The sequence below is a fragment of the Oreochromis aureus genome, linkage group 23 (assembly GCF_013358895.1).
Source record: "Oreochromis aureus strain Israel breed Guangdong linkage group 23, ZZ_aureus, whole genome shotgun sequence".
In the NCBI taxonomy this organism is placed as follows: Eukaryota; Metazoa; Chordata; class Actinopteri; order Cichliformes; family Cichlidae; genus Oreochromis; species Oreochromis aureus.
In genome coordinates, this window is record NC_052963.1 from 4892453 (window position 1) to 4914144 (window position 21692).

General features: G+C 41.5%; 1 protein-coding gene across 1 annotated transcript in view; it reads left to right on the top strand.

Annotated features, from left to right (window-relative positions):
- Positions 1-1571: 1571 nt before the first annotated feature.
- Positions 1572-21692, top strand: part of xirp2a (xin actin binding repeat containing 2a) — a 75198-nt gene continuing 55077 nt past the window's right edge. Inside the window, exon 1 of the mRNA XM_031740760.2 lies at positions 1572-1903. Coding sequence (XP_031596620.2) covers positions 1700-1903 — 204 coding nt within the window. The 5' untranslated portion in view covers positions 1572-1699. The remainder of the gene's footprint in view (positions 1904-21692) is intronic.

Here is a 21692-nt window from a genome sequence, read left to right on the forward strand (position 1 = left end):
TGTTGAAACATTAACAATATATTTGCCTTCATGGATGCAGCGTGGGCCATCAGCTTAGGTGTTAAGGGCCTTCCATCATTTGTTCCGAAATAATAGGCTCTCCTACCCTCCCCGGACCTGGTGTCAAAGGGAGGATGGGTGAGGCAAAAAGCTGTTAACCTGCTTCCTGGAAACCTTCTGGGATTGGTTTGTGGTCCCACAGTCATCAGTGGTGTGTGTGTTATATCTATAAAAACAGCAGGAAAATCAACCAGTGTGTCTCTATGGTTATCTGGTTTTCTTCAGAACTTATATGAAATGTCACATTTGATGAAGGTTACAAAATTGTGTTTTCCCACAGGAAATGTTACACACAGCTCAGTGTTAGAACATTTGTTAGTTCAGGCTTCTTGTCATCATGATGATATCATGTGCAACCTTTGTGTGTCTCTATGCTGACGTGTTCAGTTAGGTATCTTAAAAAAAATAAACAGAAATATAGGATGGTGGGAAAACCGCTCTTATTGCACATCTCAAGAAAATATACTTTATATGCACTGTGGGCCAAGTTAGCATTACATATTACAGTAAACCCAAAGCTTTATTACCCACATTCACACATTCTGTATTTCATAGAAAAAACAGATATTACAGTTTAACCATCAACAGGTGACTTGAGGCCAGCCGGAGCATGTGCTTCTCAATTATTAGCATGAGCATAAAATTTGAATCAGTGACTTGAGTGACCAGTGAGAAATCTGAAGGATTGTGAAACAAATATCCCAGGAGCAAACCTACCTGGAACCCTCATGTAATTCCAGGAAGCTTTTATTTTGGAGGAGTTTCTAAAATGCATTTGCAGCAGCTGCAAGTTTTGTGAAAACCCACAGTCAGTTTTCAGGTTTTCACAATTGGACCGTTCATATTTAATTAGTAGTAGTGCACAACTACAGAAATGAACAAGTGTAAGAGAAATTAAGTTGCTAAATGTAGCTACATGGATTTATGCATTTCCACAGAAATCTCTAGCCGGACCTCCTTGATGACAAAATGCACTTCATGACAGATGGCAAATGTGAGTCCTGGAAAAGCACAGGAGTGGTTTCTAACATTTACTGTGATAGCATCCAAAACACCAGAACACAGAAGCTGAAACAGCACAAATGGTTTAGCTGTACATCTTTGCCTTACACAAAAGTCTGTTTTATATGTACAATCAACATGAGTGAAATGATACATTTGCCATAAAATGTATCTAAATATAATGTAAAGGTACTATTATGAATATAATTAAGGAAGCATTAAGCTCTTTAACCATTATTAACTATATATTTTAAGCTGTTAAAGAGGGAACTTAACAGAAGGTTAGGGTTCCCTGTCCCATTTCCCGCTTCTTTATTCTCAGGCAGACAGCTTCTCTTTTTTGTAAACATGTGACTTTACCTTGTCTTCTGTGAGCATGAGTGATTCGAGGGCAGAGGAGAAAGGAAAAACTTTCCCTGTGAACTTTTGCTATTCTCCTCCTCCTTCCTCGAGCCTCTTACTGTGCCCAACCCAGAGCGCTCTCTAGACAGAGAGGGACTTGAGTAACATCTCATCTCTGTCCCTCATCCTCTCATACCTCCCTCGCTTCCTGATTCACCTGACACAATAGACTTCCCCTCAGAGCATCAGCCTGAAGAGAAAAGAGGTAGTGGGGGTGTACGGTTTCTTAACAACAATGGAAATTCAATCAGGAAATAGAGAGGAGGAGGCGAGTGTGACCTTGGGCTCCGTTTCTCAGAGTCCCTCTGGGCTACAGGTAGAAGCATCAGATGATCCGGTGCTCAGAGAGGACCTACAGGCTACTAAGAGGATTGAGAGGTTTGACATCCCGCTCGATAGCCTGAAGAGGATGTTTGAGAAGCCCGCTGTAGCAAACACAGTAAGTACTTTGACTGTAAAGTTTTGTCTTTATATTTCAATGTGAACTGCACTTTTGTGAGCAGTGACATCCATATTTCTCCAGGGGAAATGAGTGGCATAGGTAACTGCCACTTTTTGCTGAGTGTGTCAGGTAGATGGATGGCTTTAATGCAATGTGCATTTGAACAAATTGAAAATCTCTTGCAACCTTCAGAAAAATGTAAAGTCAGTAGTGGTAGCATGACTGTGAAGTCATGCTTCAGGCAAAAGCCATCAAGTTTACGAGGAGTGAAAGTGTACACTATGCAGATTTCACTGCTGCAGACTGTAGCTCTCTTTCTTTATGTATTGGCAGGGGCTGACCTTTACTGGTGACTTATTTTTGGATATAATGGGAAAGAAAACACACATCGCTGTTTATCTCTCTATTTACTTTAGTACAGTTATCTTGCCGGCAGTTTGGAGTTTTCCATCACTTTGTTGATTCTGGAAGAAAATGCTTATAGGACACGTCTCCTTACCCGAGAGGGGGACGGCCTTCTCTCCCTAGCTTTGTTTTTCCATCCAAGCTGGCTTCTCTGAAGGGAAAATCTAAGTCTATTGGAATTGAAGTGTTCCATTATGAGACAAGCTCCCATTTACCAAATGTCTGATGATGGCACAAAAAGGCCCAGATGACCTACTTTTTTTGTTCCTAATGTGGTTGAGAGACCAATTCAAACCCCTTAAATTATTCCAAACGCATAAAATAAAAGGCAACAAAATCCAAAACAGCTGATGAATTATGGACCATGTAGTTTTAAGTATACAACGGTGCTGAGTGGTGGCGGAGATGCACTGATATTTGACACCCTGTTATTTAAGACCTATTTTGGGGGGCTTTATGGTTAAGCAGGATTTTAAAAATAACCCTGTAATTGGTATGTCGGCTGTTGCTGGAAGCAGCGTGAAGCTTCTGTGTTAGACTGAGAAGAGACAAAGAGAGGAGAGAGGTGGGTCCATCAGAATTCACACCTGGCTCCTGAGATGAAAACATTTTATGTCTGTGACTAATGAGGTACATCACTAAAGTCAAGATTTAACCATAGCATCTTCAGACGTTTTCTTTTGCTTTTTAGTTTAGCTTTTAGTATATTCTAATTTTTCTTAATCAGAGCGGTTTGGACTACACTTATCTGACCTCTAACAATCTCAGGAATTAACACCTACACTTTGGCTTTATTTTGGCTCTTGCATTTCAGTTTCCCATGTATAAAACTTTGTTATCTCACCATTAGGAAAATGGTGCTAGGCTTTGATACACAAAGAAATGTTGATACATGTGTTCTCAGTGTTATCAGTCAGTCTTGTAGTATTTGGTTTAGTAAAGCTGTTTGAGCAAAGAGTTTTTCTGTAAACAAGGCGTTAAATGACTCTTTGTAAGGTGAGAGAAGTGACTTGTAGTGGCAAACATGAAGAGACACATGCTTGCTTTTCTTTATCCATACAAAGCTGTATGTAGCATGTAGCATTACTGCTTCAGTTATGCTTATGTCTATATTAGCGTGTTTTACATCTGTAGCAGGATATTGTTTTTGTTAATAGCTACTAGCTAACATTAGCATTCAGCAGCCAAAGAGAGAAGTATTTTTTCAGTGTAGACCAAAGCAGAAGTCATTTTTAAACATAATCACTACATTCATTTGCAGTATCACAAAGCAGGAGGGGAAACTGTACTTTTCTTTTAAATTTACTGTCATTTTGTTAACTAGCTTAAAATGTCAGTACAGAGTTTTGCGTATTTTACTACTGTACTTACAGTCTACTTCCAGTAAAGACTGCTACCATAATGCTTCTGGGAAACAGTCACCTTTGCCTTTCTTTGTTTCTTAACTAATCAGCTTACCACCTTGCAAAACTTTCTATCAGACTCAAGTCTTCTAATGATGAGTTGGTTGTTTTTTATATATACTCAAAAGTATTTCTCTCTTACGTGTGTCTCTCTAAGAAAACAAAAATAGATCAGTTATTTATATTCTTTTTAGATAACAATCTGTACAGCTGGTCAAAAGTCTGTGTGTCGTAAGCTGGCACTGCTACACATGCTGTATCTTGGCACTGTATCATGAGTGCTCATAGTCAGCTCCTTAGAAAGAAAAAAAAACAAGCCTGTAGTCAGTGTCAGTGGAGCATATGGGCAGTATTCCCAGATTCACAGAGAGAGTGAGGACTAGCACTCTGCAACCGGCTGGCTATAAAACCTGACCTCATCTCCAGCTTATCTGTATTGTCGTGCTTCATATTTGATGATGCACAGCATGTTTCTATCTGTGCTCCATTTCATTTATTTAAACAGCACAATGCCATTCGATGGTCAGCAAAAGCAATGTGTGATGGATTCCCGGGTGGTCGCTCAGCTGTGGCCAGAATCCACAGTGTTGATCGGGAGAGAGGACTGAGAGGATTGTTCGCAACAATCGTGGATTTGAAAGGATGTAAGGTGTTATTGTGCAAGGAGTATGTTATTTTGTAGTTGTGTAGTATGCGTGGGATACTGGCTTGCGTTTACAACATCTGCCTGCCCTTCTGGTCATGACTGTGCACACAAGGAACAATAAACACATGCTTTAAACAGATGTAGTGGTGCAGTGTCATGTTCAACTCTTTTAAGCTTGAATGGGCTCTGTATATATGCACAAATGTAGGCCACTGACCAGGACACTGGATGGTTAAAATGTATACACATGGCTTTCTGGCGTTAATGCCATGAGTTGGTGCTCATTCATTATGCGATGGCCGCTGTTTGCCAGTGGGTGGCAGTGTAATATCTGTTGGACTGAGGAGGTAAGCTGATGTTCACAACAGTCACCGTATAGGTCAAACTGTGTGCGAAGGAAGATAAATAATATGGTCTTAATCAGGAAGTTATCACAGTGAGACAATTGCTAATCACCTATGCTAATTACAGTTGATTCCTAAGCCCAGAAGATGTCTTAAAATGGCCTTTTTATTTGTCTAAGGCTGTCAGATTATCAGGATTTACATAAACGGTGAAACATTTAATTCTGATGCGTCTGGTGGATTTTAAACCCAACATAACAGAGTTTAAAAGGATTTCATACTATGGTATAATCCTGGTCACAGCTGGGTAACAGGATAACATGGTTAAAGATAGAGAGTCGTTTAAGCTTTTTTAGGCAGAGGTCTCATGGTCTCTGGTTTCTGGCTCAAACTGTGTCTACATAAATTCGGACAGCGGCACAAGAGGTCTGGAATGTTCCCCCAGTTTATTTTCATAACCTAAATCATCACTGTCACTGACTCACTTTCAGACATTTGGACTGATTCAAGCGATAGTTGGAAATATTTTCTCTAAACCTTTCACGATATGCTCTTGACGAAAGACCTGTATTCAAACAGTGTTTGATATGAAAGGCAGCAAAAAGAGCAATGCGTTAGGCTTTTCATATAGTTCATTTGTGCTGCTTTTTTAAAGTCGTCTTTTGCCTGCTTTTAAGTGAGTGGGATTTTGCCACTCTGTCACACTTAGGAATCCCATTGTAAAGTGCCAGATGACATGCTGAAAGCTGAAAAATGAGACCGCTTTTTGCTTAATTGTGAACCATTTTCCACAAAATAAAAAGACGAGATCAATCAATATGCACCACCATACCTAAACACACTTAATTAAATATTAAAAAAACTAAGAGCCACAACGCGTCCCTGCAAGAAATCAATCCAGACTTGATGAGGACGCTAGCGTCTTTATCAAGTGCATTGGGCTCGTAAAAATTCCATTAACACTTTACCAGGCATCTATTTTGTCTCTGATTCAAATCTTTTAATGGAACTGGCATCACAGGCGTGTGTGTGTGAGTTGCTAGTCTTGCTGCATGATGATGAAGGTTTGTTGCTTGTCTCCTTGGTTGTGAGAATAGTCACACGCTACCAAACAGAAGCTCTAAATCGCTCTGCTTTATTTGACTCAAAGGAGTCTTTTTCCTTCCGTTCCGTTGTTTGTGGAGTGTACAAATATAAAATCTTCTGTTTATTTAAGTCTGTGGTTGTTAAGGTTGTTTCTATAGGTACTGTACCATATGCACATTTCCAATGTATGATAATCAATTTCCATGTGTGGGAAATGAATGCATATCTCCAGTTCTCTGTTTTTTCCATACAAATTTTGTGTGACTCACATGGTCTTTTTTTCTAAACCAGTATTATATGCACAGCCCCACAAAAGCATGTGTGTTAAACAGTTAGTCCAAGACCTCAAGGCTCATTCTTTGAATCATTCAGTGTGGCATTGCAAGGGCACCACTGCACATACCCCCGTGTGTGCCAGTCGTCGTTGCCATAGCGAAACAAAAGGGGAAGTGCTCCTGAGATAAGGCGCACAATGCAAATTAGGTGGTTGTAAACCTTTTGAGTAGAGCATTGAAAATGCAGAGAATAAAGAGGAGGTTACAGTTAAGCCATAGCCATGCTAGCAGCCCTGTAAATCTAGACTTAGTCACACGAGATCTTTGATTGGAAAATATAAACGATAAATATAATGGCAAACATGGCCATGCTTACAAGTAGTAGAAGTTTATCATCAGTATATCTTCTGTTAGTTGAAAGGGAAACTCATTTTTTTTACTTAGGGGAGAGCGGGGTAAGTTGTCACACGGGTAGGTTGTCACAATGTTCTTAACTCCAACACTAGAGGCTCTATCTCAAAAATGAAATAGCCACTTTGTGTGACTTCTTCTTCTATAGTCAACCTCCTGTTCACATGTGGTCAAGACTGCTCTAATCTGAGGTGAGCACATCTTTTTTATTTTTTTGACCTAAAAGGAAAAATTAATCACTTTAAATTTTCTTCAGTACAACTTTGTTAGGTATAGATGTTACAAATTATTATTTTACACAAAATAGAGGAGACATTAACGTGTCTTTTGATACTTCAGCTGATGTGCTATGTTGAGCTAACCCTGACATTTAGCCAAAATTAGCATAAATGTCAGTTTGGGACAAGTTGTCTCATTAACTTTGGGGCAAGTCGTCACATGTGACAACTTGCCCCAGTACAAATATATGCTCCAAAAAATTGTGATATTGTAGGCTAATTCATTTGTATTTGTAATAAGGTTTTTGAAGAAAGGAAGGAGAGGCAGGAATTAAGGAAGGAAGGAAGAAAGTAAGATGGTTCGAAATTATCAACGAAAGACAGAGCGTGGCAGAACACCACCTGACATTATGTTAAAGGCAGTCAGGCAGGTAAAGATGCAGAACAAATCAATCAGAAGTACAGCAAAGGATTTTGACATAAATTACCGTACTCTAACTCGGTATTGTCAAAAGATTACCAGAGAAGAAATTGAAAGTCAGACAGCCATGCCAACAACAATGGTTGGTTATACAACGCCAAGGAAGATTTTTTCCCCTGATTTGGAAAAGCAGCTTGTTGAGTATATTACTAGGTCAGCTGACATTTATTTTGGTCTGTCACCAAGTGAGGTCAGAAAGCTTGCCTACCAGTTTGCTGTGGCACACGAACTGAAGTTTGTGCCTTTGTGGGCAGAAAAAGAAAAGGCCAGCAAAGAGTGGTTTACAGGCTTTTTAAAGCGGCATACAACATTGTCACTGAGAAAGCCAGAAGCAACTAGCCTTGCCAGGGCAAGTAGCTTCAACAGAGAGAATGTCAATGCTTTCTTTGACAACTTAGAGAAAGTGTTATGCAAATATGAGTTTGGACCAGGAGACATTTGGAATGTTGATGAAACTGGGGTCACCACTGTACATAAACCAGACAAAGTGTTGGCCAGACGTGGATTCAAACAAGTAGGGTCATTGACCTCTGCTGAAAGGGGAACCCTTGTCACACTGGCCTGTGCTGTCTCAGCCATAGGGAATAGTTTACCTCCATACTTTATTTTCCCGCGTGTCCACTTCCGTGACCATTTCCTGATCAACGGGCCACCCGGCAGCAAAGGAGGGGCAAATTCCTCTGGATGGATGAAAGACACACACTTTGTTGACTTCCTGCAACATTTCAATGAACATACAAAGTGTTCAAAGGAGAAGCCCTGTTTACTCCTTTTGGACAACCACGAGTCTCATCTGTCCATTGATGGACTCAATTATGCCAAAGAAAATGGCATAATCATGCTGTCATTCCCCCCACTGCTCACATCGGCTCCAACCATTAGACAGGTCTGTCTACGGGCCACTAAAGAGGCACATCAACAGCACGTGTGATGCCTGGATGAGGAACAACCCTGGGAAGACAATGTCTATTTATGACATTCCTGGGATTGTGGCAATTGCATATCCTCTGGCTGCAACCCCATTGAACATTCAGGCTGGTTTTAGGGTGGCTGGGATTCAACCTTACAACAGAAATGTATTTCTGGAAGCCGAGTTTGCACCATCCTACGTCACAGATCGCCCTATTCCGGACCCTGCCCTGCCAGGCCCCAGCACCAACTCTGACCTGCCAGGCCCCAGCACTACCTCTGCACTGCCAGGCCCCAGCACCAACTCTGCACTGCTAGGCCCCGGCACCAACTCTGAACTGCCAAGCTCCAGCACCATCTCTATCACGAGCTCACCCTTACCCAGCACTGCAATTACTGACAGCGGACTACCAACTCCAGAGGACATCCGGCCATATCCAAAAGCTGGCTGCGAAAACCATCCAGCAAAGGAAGAAAGCGACGCAAATCAGCAATTCTAACCGACACGCCAGTGAAGCAGCAACTAGAAAAAGAAAAGAATAAGGCTGAATCTAGCAAAAAGCTGTTTCAAAAGAGAGGGATGCGAGGGGGGAAAACATCTGGACCTATGAACCTAAGAACAACGCAGCTAAAAGAAGAAAAATAATTCAAGAGTCATCATCAGATGATGAAGAGTGCTTCTGCCTTGTCTGTGTGGAGCCATTTTCAAACAGTCGTCCAAAAGAGACCTGGGTAAAATGCGTAAAATGCAACAAATGGGCCCATGATGCTTGCACCTCAGGCCAGGCAATTTATGTGTGCCAGAATTGTGACTCTGAAGTTGAGTCTGATTAATCAGAAATAGGGCATCTGTTTTGTTCAGAGGATAAACATGTTAAGTAAAGCAAGTTATTTGCAGCATTCCATTCAGTTATGATGGATTTATGTGCAAGCCAGAGAACATTTGAGTTTAAAGTTCAAACTAAAGTTTTCTTTCTACTTAATGTTTTGATTAAAATGTGTATTGGATTGAAATAATTGTTTTTTTCCAAATTCTCTTGGCATAATTGTTCAAATTTCCAGTTTTGGTTTGAATTTAACAATTAAAATCAATAATCACAATTAAGTATTTGTGTTCTTATTTTAAGATAATCTAGTGTGACAACTTACCTGCCGATGGGGCAAATTGTCACAAGTGCACATTCTCCATTCAACAGTCTACAACTCCGTAATGAGATATGATATGAAAATGTAATGAATACATCATATGTGCCCGAGACTTCCTTCTTTCATTTGGTGAAACATTTATTACGTTGTGATGTATGGTGCTCAGTAAAAGTTAGTCAGTGTGAAAAGTGTGACAACTTACCCCGCTCTCCCCTACTTTCAAAAAATATAAATATGCACAAGTGTATAAAACAAGTAGGACACTCCATCTGTTGGAGGACCCTGTAACCTCAAAAAGTGCACACGCACGATACTTATACGCCCTCACTATCACCCTCCCTCCCCCGAATCCAACGCCTCCTCCCATGCTTACCTCCCATCCGATGTGAACAGCGGATCAGCTGGAGCCGCAATCGAAGATTGCAGCGCTCCCAGATCCAGCGGTACACACTGGAATATTTTCCCATGTTGCTTGTCTGTGTTTTATTGTGTTATGGTGTGTTGGTATCTGTACATTCCTGGATTATCCTTTTGTGTTACACATTTCAATGTTTTTTTCCTTGCTACCTAGCCTTACCTGTCTCCCCAATGTGATGTTTGTGTATTGTATGTACGGTCGGCAAGGTCTGTCATCTCGGTTGTGGGCAACTGCAACTGACAAATAAAGGCTATCTCATGCCATCTCATCTCATCTCATCTCATCTCATCTCAAAAAACCCAGGTTTTATTTGAGTTTTTGTTTTTCTTGTAGAGGTTGATACTATTATATAATGCAACCTTTGTGCTAATGTTTGATTAAAGTGTTACTCTTAAAAAACAGGATTTTTGATGCATGTAAAAAAGAAACAGCTGGTTGTGGTAGCGACTGATGTCAAAAGGGCAGAATTTCAGCTTTAATTCAAAGGGTTTAAATAATTAAATTTTTTTTAAGATAGTGCTCAGTTTTTAGAGAATTAAAAAAAATAATTGGATAGTTGACTGACAAATGGTTTCATGCCCAGGTGAGGCTCGTTCTCTCATTATTTCAGATAAGCAGATAAAGGATCTGGAATTGATTCCAGGGCCCTGTTTCAGAAAGCCGGTTTAGTGCAAACTCTGAGTAAGTATACCCTGAGTTAACGAAAACTCTGGGTTTTCGGTTTCACAAAGCGAGTTTAGATTAATTCTGAGTGAGTTACTATGACGACACACTCCGTGAAGCTAACCTGCCCCCTAGCAGGTTTACTTCAACTAACCCTGACCTTCTCCGCCTCTTTGTCGGAAACCTGACTGTAGGAAGTGTCAGACATGGCGTGCCCCTTCCTTGAAGAGCCAGTAGATGTTGAAGCCCAAATTCTCCGCAGAGCTCTCCGCCGGGAGAGAGTGATTAGAGCGCGTTTGGACATTTTATCATTTCCTGATGATTTTCTGTGTGAACGTTACCGTTTGTCAGCACAATCTATAATTTATTTGAATAACATCCTCAGGCCTTATATTGCTCATGTGACACATCGCGGACATTCTCTCAGTTCTGTACATATTATTTGTATTGCACTTCGGTTTTTTGCAAACGGGAGCTTTCTGTATAATATTGGTGACGCTGAACACGTTTCCAAGGCTACCGTCTGTCGGGCAGTCAGGAATGTTACAGTTGCACTGAAACGTCTCCTGTACTCGTTTGTGGTGTTCCCCGGTCATAGACCCACAAGATTTATCAAAGAGGATTCCACAAAATTGCAGGTATCAGGATGAACAAAACTTAATTCATGATGTGGTGATACTTGAACTACTACTTAAATTTTACATTTATTTTCAGGGTTCCCAGGCGTGATTGGCTGTATAGATGGCACTCACATTCCAATCATTGCTCCTTCAGTAAATGAAGGAGACTATGTGAACAGGAAGTCTTTCCACAGCATTAATGTACAGGTACATAGTTCCTGTAGCATTTCAAACTAACAAATTATTTCATTATAGTAATGGAGTATAGTAATTTACCTCTTATGTAGGCACTTGTGTCTTGCGGGGTTATTGACTCAGAGGATGTCCCCGCAGAGATGCCTTCAGCCACAGGGCGCCCACTGTTTTGGCTGAGGGCCAACTGCTCAGCCTTTGTGAGTGGTGGTGGTGGAGGACCCCACCTGTTTTTCGGCCCTCCGCTTTTTTCTGTTGGCTATAACGGGTCACATTTGAGCATACAGAGTAAGCAAATATGTACTTGTAATGTGCTCAGATAATTTCAATAAGTGCTTACAGAAAGAAAATTAATGTAGCCTCTAACTGCAATTGATTTACATAGGACAAACAGACCAAGCACTATGGCTCATAATGCAATTACACCTTACCTGTTTGGACTATATTTTTATATTTCATTTTACTTGCTGCCAGGAACGTTTGGGGCCTGCTGGGTTGCACCTGTGCTCACATCACATCACAAAATAAAATGTATAACATAAAAATAAAATGAAATATAATAAAATAACGTGTTAAATGGGTGGAAATCCCTAGATCAATGTTTAAATTAACACTCACGCATTGACTCTGTCGGCTATGTTTTGCCATGCGTGCTCCCTTTCTTTTGCAGCTGAGGCTGTGTTACTTTTTTTCCGCAAAAATTTGCATGTTATCGGCATATGCTGCCATCAGAATTTCGGCCTCAAGCGCTGTAAAATACATTGACCGCGCCTTCTTTCCCTCCGTCTCCATGGTGACTCGCTTAATCTGTGCTCCACTAATCAGGGCTTTATGTATCCTCGTGCGCGCGCTTAACTTGGGGTTAAAGCAACTCCGCGTTGATTGAACTAATTGTTATCAGCCTTTCTGAAACCGAATATTCCGAGTTGGACAGTTCGGGGTTACTCAACCCTGAGTATCATTTTTAACTCTGAGTTTTCTAAACCGGCTTTCTGAAACAGGGCCCAGGTGTTGGACTTGTATTTGGTAGATGTTCATTTTTTTTAATTTATTTTTTGGCCTGTCCCGTTTGGCTCTTTTGCCATCAGAATTATTGTCTGAAGGCGAAGAAAGATGCCCAACGGATTTACTTTACCAAATGGACCATTCCAGCCTTGCCGTAATGGTCTATTTGATTCACCTTTTATTGTTTATTTTATTTTATTTTCACTTGCTAAATACGGGACAGACTTGACTGGGGAAAAGAAAGGGGAGAAAGAAAGAGGGAAAGAAAAACAGCGGGGAAGAGGGACGGGGATAAAGGGCAAAAAACAAAAACCAACAAAATAAGCAGACAAAAAATACATATATCAATCACCTGGATCACCTGTTGAGAAAGAAAAAAGAAAACAAGGAGAAGAAAACGAGAGCAATAGAATAAACAACATCACGATGATATATGCGAATATAACAGTAAATATTAAATATTAAACATTATTGTGCAGCACGTAAGATCGACAGCGCACAGTGTGCTTTGAGGTAGGAGCCAAAAAGGGTGTAGTTTGTGTGTGTGAGCACCCGTGTGTACACCTGTGAGCATGAACGCACTTGTATTTAAAAGGTTCCTTCATGTAACGATCTGCTAGAGGGTGTGGGGGGCCACAGCCCCGTCCTCCAGGGCATGAAGCAGGTATGGAGGAGATCAAGACTCCAGACATCCAGAGGCCCTCAGAGCACAAGAGACCAAGGAAGACCAACGGAGGGGCAGCCGCGCCACTATCCCAGAAAGAGCTGAGGGGAGCCCCAGATGAGGGGTCACTCAGCAGCCACGGAGCAGAAGCCAGGGGGGGTTGCAGTGACATGCCCGTGAGCTCCGCCGGCAGCCAGCTGTGCCTGACACCCCACGCCCGAAGTGGCCCGAGCGAGCCCCAGGCTCCAGGCCCCGACAAGCAGCCACCAAGGAGTGAGCCGGTGTGTACCTGGACGCCCATCCCTGGACACAAAGAACCACCAACGCACCGATGTCTGAGGGCGTCTGCCACTGGCAGGGGAAGTGGTGGGGGGAGATAGACCTCCATACCTTGGAGGGCCTGAGATGTCCCTAGAGAGGTGGCGTCTGATACCCAACCTGACATATAGACACAGACATACAGGTACACACAGATACAAACATCCATTCCCACCCTCATGCTCTCATATGCAATTACTCAACACTCACCCAACGTGGAGACAGACATAAATAGACACTGTACACACAATCACACTCCCCAAACGTACTCTAAGCCCCAGGTCTAGGTACGCTTGCCCCTGGGGTGGAGAGAAGCAGACTGCCCCGACTGAGCAGCAGCAGGGAGGCCCCACAATCCAGACCCCAATCGGACGGCCAACAGGCCGCAGAGAATGGGGGTGTGTGAAGACTCCAAACCTCCCTCCGCCCACTCATATGTAGTGTTGATGCATGTGTGTTCTAAGGTGCATTTAAAACCCAGGAGGGCATGGAGCTACCTGCCAGAGAGCAGCAGGTAAGCTCATAGCCCCTCCTGATAGCCCTCAATGTCTACATATATTTAAAATTGAGAGGTGGGCAACGGCGCCAGGGGTGAGGTTGTACACCCTGATGGTCTTTTGGATTCTGTGTAGCGTGCCGACCCCCAAGGTAGATGTTCATTTAAACTCTCAATATGAAAGTGAAGAAGTGAAGAAATGCATCATTAATCTTTACAATTGCAATAACCCTATCAGAAAAATAGTCATATCTTTTTAAGTGGCCAAACAAATAATCATTCAGCACTATCAAAAGGCTCGGAAGACTATCCCTACTACACACTACTAGAATGGCCAATGAGCAGTTCATAATTCAATTCAATTTTATTTATACAGCGCCAAATCACAACAACAGTCATCTCAAGGTGCTTTATATTTTAAGGTAGAACCTACAATAATACATACAGAGAAAAACCAAACAATCAAATGACCCCCTATGAGCAAGCACTTTGGCGACAGTGGGAAGGAAACACTCCCTTTTAACAGGAAGAAACCTCTGGCACAACCAGGCTCAGGGAGGGGTGGGGCCATCTGCTGCGACCGGTTTGGGTGAGAGAAGGAAGACAGGATAAAGACATGCTGTGGAAGAGAGACAGAGATTAATAACAAGTAACATAAGAGTCCCTTTGAATAAGTGGTAACTAATGTACTGTACCTAACATCCCAAAGCCTTCTTATTTTGTTTACAGGAGTGATTCTGATAGACTGGCGAGATATTTTTTTCTATTCATACAAAATCCAAATTTCACAACATATGGATATCATGTGGAAGAAGGAACAGATCTGTGGAGGAAAAAATAAACAAACAAAAACCCCTACTCATTTTAAAATGCATCCTTTGGGATGTAATTAAAATTACAGGAGGGCAAGGGGGTTTGCTGAAAAACAGAAGGTAATTTTGTCTGTAATTATTACTCCAGGAGGGATGAAAATTCCTTCCTTACACACAGTCTCTAGACTGGATTAAAATCACCAACCAAGGAAGTCAAAATTAAAATCAGCCCACCTACTGTTGAGAAAGCCCATATGCATTGAGCTTAGGTGACTCTAGTTTTAATATAACAGTCAGTTTGCTCATCTGCATGATCTTGTGTGACTCGCTCACATAATTATAGACTTAAATCCCCAAAATATGACCTAGGCATGTAGCCTATGTCAGTTACATGGTTCAGTTTATATTTGGGGGAGCCTGAAAACAGAGACAGATCCCAAGCCTCTTTGCAAGTCGACAATAAATAGTAGTGCTTGGTGATGTTGGAATTGCTCAGTGAACATTTAGAGAGCCAGGCGCCTGATGAAAGAGACTGAAATATGATTTACATTCAGCGAGCATGGGGCCATATTGTGAAAGAGAGGACTGCGAGAGTGCATGGGAGGGGCAGGCAGAGGGTAAGGAAGATGAAGATGGATAGGGAGCAATAAAGATTCAGAGTGAATCAGTGGGGGGTGGGAGTTGAAAGAGATTTCAAATGAGTGAGTTCATATTTTAGCAGGTGAAGCAGAGTCTGATTAACAAATTATATTCATGTTTCAATAATGATTAGCTTCATCAGGACCCACTTCAGGGCTGCACAATCACTGACATAACAAGGTTTTTCTTCATTTCCCCACATCTTTTTCTCTTTGGACACGAGCAGATGCTTGTCAGGTTTCAGCTCGAGTTAGAGTACACCGTCATTCAGGGGAGAAAAGCCTTGATTGCAGAAAAAGGATTTCTGCTGGCCAAGAGACAGAGAGTCTAAATGGTGACTACATACTGTATGAATGCATACACAGCATGAGTGCACTTATAGCAGTGCTTTGCAGAGACTCTTGTTCTTGTTGTGCTGTTAATGATCCTTTAGCTTAACCTCTTTTGTAGAAAAGAATTGGTAACATACAAAGAACTACTTTCTAGTTGCTGGGTTTCCGTCAAGTCATTTCCTGTTTAGTTTTGGTATTCGTGATGTTGATATCTTTACACCCTGCCCTGATTAGTCTCACCTGTGTTCTGTGAGACACACTTTTTTCCAATAAGTCCAAGTATCATTTACTTTGGTCGTTTACTTGGCTTTCTTCTGTATGACCTTGTGGACCTTTAGATTTACGTGTTTCACCTGTTCTTTGCTAGACTGACTCCCACTGCCTTCCTGCGTGCATATGACCTCTGCCTCTCTGAATTCAATTTGATTTAAGATTTACATTTTTTAATTGTATTCTGCTTCCTGGTGTCGTACTCTAGGGAGCAGAATATTTCTTTCGCTGTGGAATTGTGAACACGCTGAAGTAAAACTGAGTGTTAAAATCACTGATGAATATTCACTGAAGCTTTTGTCTGCATTTTTCATCCATGACTTTATAAAAGTTTGGGGTTTTTTTTCCCAGCTTTTCTTCATGGTGAACTCTGCTGTCTCTCCCTTTTTGTGTTCAAGATGACTTTTCAACCAATCACTGACACTATGACCTTTTTCAGAGAAATGGAAGAAAGTGAGTGTCTTTGCGTCTGTGTAGGTTGAATCTCCATAATCTCGGTGTCTCCCATAGTCAAAGACCTACACATATGCAAACAAATATAGGAACATACATCTTATAATCACTTTTTAATGTGATTTAATGACCTATAACTGCCCGATTACCTGTATTTATCATTCTATTTGTATATAAACATAAAGATTTTTTTCCCAGCTAAGTCTCTGTGAGCCATAAGTCTTTTGTTATGGCTTCCATCCCACAGTGACACTAGCTAATAACTGTTGGAACTGGATGCTAAATTACCCACACCCTAATATACAGCTAGCGGTTTGCACTGGGAGCAGCAGAGTGCAATTTATCTGCAATTCAGATTTGTTTGTTGAAGCTTGGTGCCTACTCTTAGGACTTTCTCTGCCAGCAGCCAGGACATGTTAGCTCTAATCAGTCACATTAGCCCCCACAATTTTTTTTGAGCTTGTCTGTCTGTGTTTGTGTCCCAACCCCCGCCCCGTTCCCCCAGGTCAGGGGTCGGCAACCTGCGGCTCCGAAGCCGCATGCGGCTCTTTAGTCCTTATAGTGCGGCTCCGCGTGGTTCGGGCAAATAAATTAGAAGTATTTAGCTGTGTATTTTATTTATGTTAGTTCTTTTTAACTCGTAGTTCTAAATTGGAAGATTATTGTGATATTGAAATATAAAAATAAAATTATACTCTATTATTTTTTCATCGCTCAAAATAAGAGTCACACTCGCGGAAGCCGGTATTCCCGCCGAAACGCCGTGCATTTATCGAGACTTTCAACCCCAGGTAGGCCAATTATGGATCTTCGGATCCACATTATGTCAGCAGCTGTTCTCCACCGTGAACTATGTTAAAGACAAACACCGTTCACGCCTGACAGATGACAGCTTACAGTCCTGCGTAAACTGACTTCGTATAGCCCCGATTTGCGGACTCTGTGCGCAGAGGTTCAGGAGCAGAAGTCCCATTGTAAACAAATCACGGCAGACCCGACGATGTTTCCATGAGCATGCTTTTGAGCATCTCTTTATTGAGCACTTTAAACACACGGTTGCTGTACACATACAGCCGGCTGTAGCTTTTCAGCTCACAGCCCGACATACACCACCAACGACACAACAGCACAGATAGCGCAGACGTAAAGGCAGCGAGGCGTGATTGCGGGTGTCGCTCAGGTGCGTCCGCCTCCCCTGCAGCGGCGCTGCAAACCACGCCCCGCCGCACGCATTAACCAGGTAAAATACATATTTAGGCAAATTTTGCAAATAACTATTTTCATTTTTCAGCAGCATAGTGTTTTTTTCCAATTATTTTTTAAGAGTCAGGTCAAGGCTCCAAAAGCCCAAAGGCGATATAAGGGTGGCGGCTCACAACAGTTTTTGTTTGCTACATGCATCATTTTAGTTCAGGTTGGTGTCTTTGCCTTTGTTATATTTCTTTAAGCGTTCAAAATGTGTTGATTACATAAATATAATTTAATTTTCTCTGTAGCACTTCATGGATTTCATAAGCAGCACACCTTAGTTGTTCACACAAAGCATAAAGATAAAAAACAATATATACAGTGTTATCTTCATTTTAGATGTCAAAAAGTATTTACGGCTCCCAGTGTTTTCTTTTACGTGGAAACTGGGCCCAAATGGCTCTTTGGGTGTAAAAGGTTGCAGACCCCTGCCCCAGGTATTGTTTTTGGAATCGACATCATTTCATTTAATTAAGATTTATTGGAAAGGGACAAGGAAGCAGGAGCTCTCAAAGCTAATCAGTGTGTTAGCTGTCAACCTAGTTTGGTCACTAAAAAGTAGTAATGAGTTGCACACAGTTTACATGCAACTCCCTGGAAACCCTGGCTTTTTCTTTTTAGATTGGCTTACACACTGACAGAGATGGGAGGTGTAGAGCAGGTCACCTACTAACCGGAAGGCTGATGGTTTGATCCCAGCCCTGCTCCAGCCTGCATGCCAAGTTGGGCAAGATATTAACCCCATGTTACTCTGATGCATCCATCGGAGTATGAATGAGTGTGAATTAGAATGAGATATCTAATTAGATAGGAAGCACTTAGAAAACAGCATAGATAAGGAAGTGCTAATGTGCACAATGATGTTGTGTAAAGCACTTTGAGTGCTCAGATAGAGTAGAAAAGCGCTATATAAGAACCAGACCATTTACCATATAAATAAAGGTTAAGTAGATAAAAAGAAATGTGACAGAACAGCTGTGGAAGTGACAAGCTAACAGTAAACAGCTCATAGCAAACTTGTGTCTACCACAGTATTTGAGTTATGTAAATAAGACTTGCGTTACTCTTTTGTTTTATTATTCTACTTCCTGTTCCGCACATTACCATTCCCAGGTTGATTTTTGGATCCACTTCTTAAAATAACAATGAAAAAGACTTTGTAGTAACCAGCAAATCATTTAACAAACCAGTGTTGTTTTTTAATATTTCAGTCAGTTTTGTGTCCAGTTCAAAATTTGTGCCGTTTGGTGCCAGTTTAACTCACTGAGTTGATTACCATATCCCACAAGGCTCAATGCAGCAGCCTGGGTTTGACCCAGGGACTTTTGCTGTGGTATTACAAATTATCTTGTGAATGTACCGTCTGGCTAAATAAGCTAAGCTTACAAGCTAATAAACCTGCGCAGAGTCTCGCTCATTAGTTACACCTTTACATGGTACAATGGTTCATCTGTTCTCATCTCATCATCTCAGTGATCTCATCTGTTCTGTTGTGGTGGCTGTGGCTCAGGTGGTAGAGTATGTCCCTCTGCCCATTGGAAAGCTGGTGAATTGATCCCCAGCTGCAACAATCTTTGCAGATACTGAACTGCGTGGTGCCCCTGATGGAGCCATTGATTTGTCTGTGAATGTTACATGAAAGTGCTTAGCTATAGATAAAAGCACTAAATGAATGTATAGGATCATGTGACTGAGACCTGTAGTAGAAAGGCTCTGTAGTACCAATCCAGTTAGTAATATCCACATTAATCTTACTGCAGTACTTAGACAATAAGACAGAATGTGTCACAAAATATCCAAAGTGATTATTCCAAAAAATGTCTGATCCTGTTTTTATCTTGCTCAGTGAAAAAATAGAAGCTTAAAAGAATTTAAAAAAATAAATAATTAAAAAAGTTCTGCACATCAGGCAGACAGTGAGGAAGAGAATTTTGACAGGACCCGACCGCAAATACTGCAGAGGGAAAACTCTGACTTAATGTTGCATCATGTAGAATAACACCCCCAAAAAACAAAAAAACAAAAAAAAACAACAACACAGGATGGGATGAAAACACATCACTGAAGTTTTGTGTCAAAATAACTTCCAGAGAGAAAAATAAAGCATATGCTGCAACCAGAGCAGCAATATATCTGAATGTGCCCTTTCCTCATATATCAAACCGGAGAGCTCCAATCTGAAAATACCAGCTTCTTGCAGTCTGTTTTGTCATCATGAATAACGATCATTTGACCCATGTTTTATTTATTACATGTCTGTGTATCCTTTCTTCTTCTTTGCTGCATTATTTCCCCCGCCTGTCTCTCAAAATCTTTCGATTTTAGAGTTGTCCACCTCTAGTGTTTCACTATGAGCAAGTCTGTGTGTTTGCCCTTTACTTAAGCTTTTTGGTCCCAGCTGGCCCTGGTGGAAAAACTTCAATCATTATTACAAACCAGATCCCCGTGGTCTCCTTCTCTGCCCCCTCCGTTCTCTTTTCTGTTGTTCATCCAATGTTTTTATGCTCCATGCGATGCCATTCTCAGTCTATGATTTACTTTTTCACTCACTCTCTTCTGCGTTTTTTTGGTGCTCTTCTTCAGCCCTCCCTCCTCTCACTCTGTTTCTGGACCATGTCTGCTTTGTGCCCATTTTTGTCCATGAGTGCCTGAAATATTGATGTGGGTGGTTTTCACTGTGCCTCCGTTTCGTCAGAATGAGGACAGTTATAGAGGATAGAAAATAAAATAAATTGTTTTCATACCTCTTGCGGATTGCAAACACTTTTGACACCCAGACAAAAGCACTGGTGAAAAGAAAGCAGCAGCCAAAGAGAAGAGAAAGAAAGAAAGAGGGACTGATGGGAATGGTGTTCTTTAACTAAAAAGGAGAAAGCAATAGATGAAGGCCATCTGAAAATCAAAGGACAGGCATTATATCACCAAAGGGACCAGTAATATCTCAGAAAGTCTCCAAGATTTTCCTGCCATTTGTTTTTCTGTCTTCAAAACAATGTACAGCTGATTCAGGTACATCTTTTTAAAAAAATATTTTTAGCATTTTAACTGGCTTTATTGGATAGATGCACCCAAAAGCGACAGGAAAGCGGAGGGAAAGTGAGAGGGGAAGACATGCGGCAAAGGGCCACAGGTCAGACTTTTAACCCGGGCCGGCCACTGTCAGCTATGCGGCATATGGCCGCCTGCTCACCTGACTGAGCTAAGCAGGCGCGCCAGAGTCAGGTACATCTTAGATGAAGTGCAGCAAACATTCAATTCAATTCGATTCAATTCAATTTTATTTATATAGCGCCAAATCACAACAAAAGTCGCCTCAAGGCGCTTTATATTGTACAATAGATTGCACAATAATAAATACAGAGAAAAACCCAACAATCATATGACCCCCTACGAGCAAGCACTTTGGCGACAGTGGGAAGGAAAAACTCCCTTTTAACAGGAAGAAACCTCCGGCAGAACCAGGCTCAGGGAGGGGCGGCCATCTGCTGCGACCGGTTGGGGTGAGAGAAGAAAAACAGGATAAAGACATGCTGTGGAAGAGAGACAGAGATTAATAACAGATATGATTCGATGCAGAGAGGTCTATTAACACATAGTGAGTGAGAAAGGTGACTGGAAAGGAAAAACTCAATGCATCATGGGAATCCCCGGGAGCCTACGTCTATTGCAGCATAACTAAGGGAGGATTCAGGGTCACCTGGTCCAGCCCTAACTATATGCTTTAGCAAAAAGGAAAGTTTTAAGCCTAATCTTGAAAGTAGAGATAGTGTCTGTCTCCCGAATCCAAACTGGAAGCTGGTTCCACAGAAGAGGGGCCTGAAAACTGAAGGCTCTCCCTCCCATTCTACTTTTAAATACTCTAGGAACAGCAAGTAGGCCTGCAGAGCGAGAGCGAAGTGCTGTAATAGGGTGATATGGCACTACAAGGTCATTAAGATATGATGGGGCCTGATTATTTAAGACCTTGTATGTGAGGAGCAGGATTTTGAATTCAATTCTGGATTTAACAGGAAGCCAATGAAGGGAAGCCAAAACAGGAGAAATATGCTCTCTCTTTCTAGTCCCTGTCAGGACTCTTGCTGCAGCATTTTGGATTAGCTGAAGGCTTTTCAGCGAGTTTTTAGGACATCCTGATAATAATGAATTACAGTAGTCCAGCCTGGAAGTAATGAATGCATGAACTAGTTTTTCAGCGTCACTCTGAGACAGGATATTTCTAATTTTAGAGATGTTGCGCAAATGGAAGAAAGCAGTCTTACATATTTGTTTAATATGTGCGTTGAAGGACATGTCCTGGTCAAAAATGACTCCAAGGTTCCTCACAGCATTACT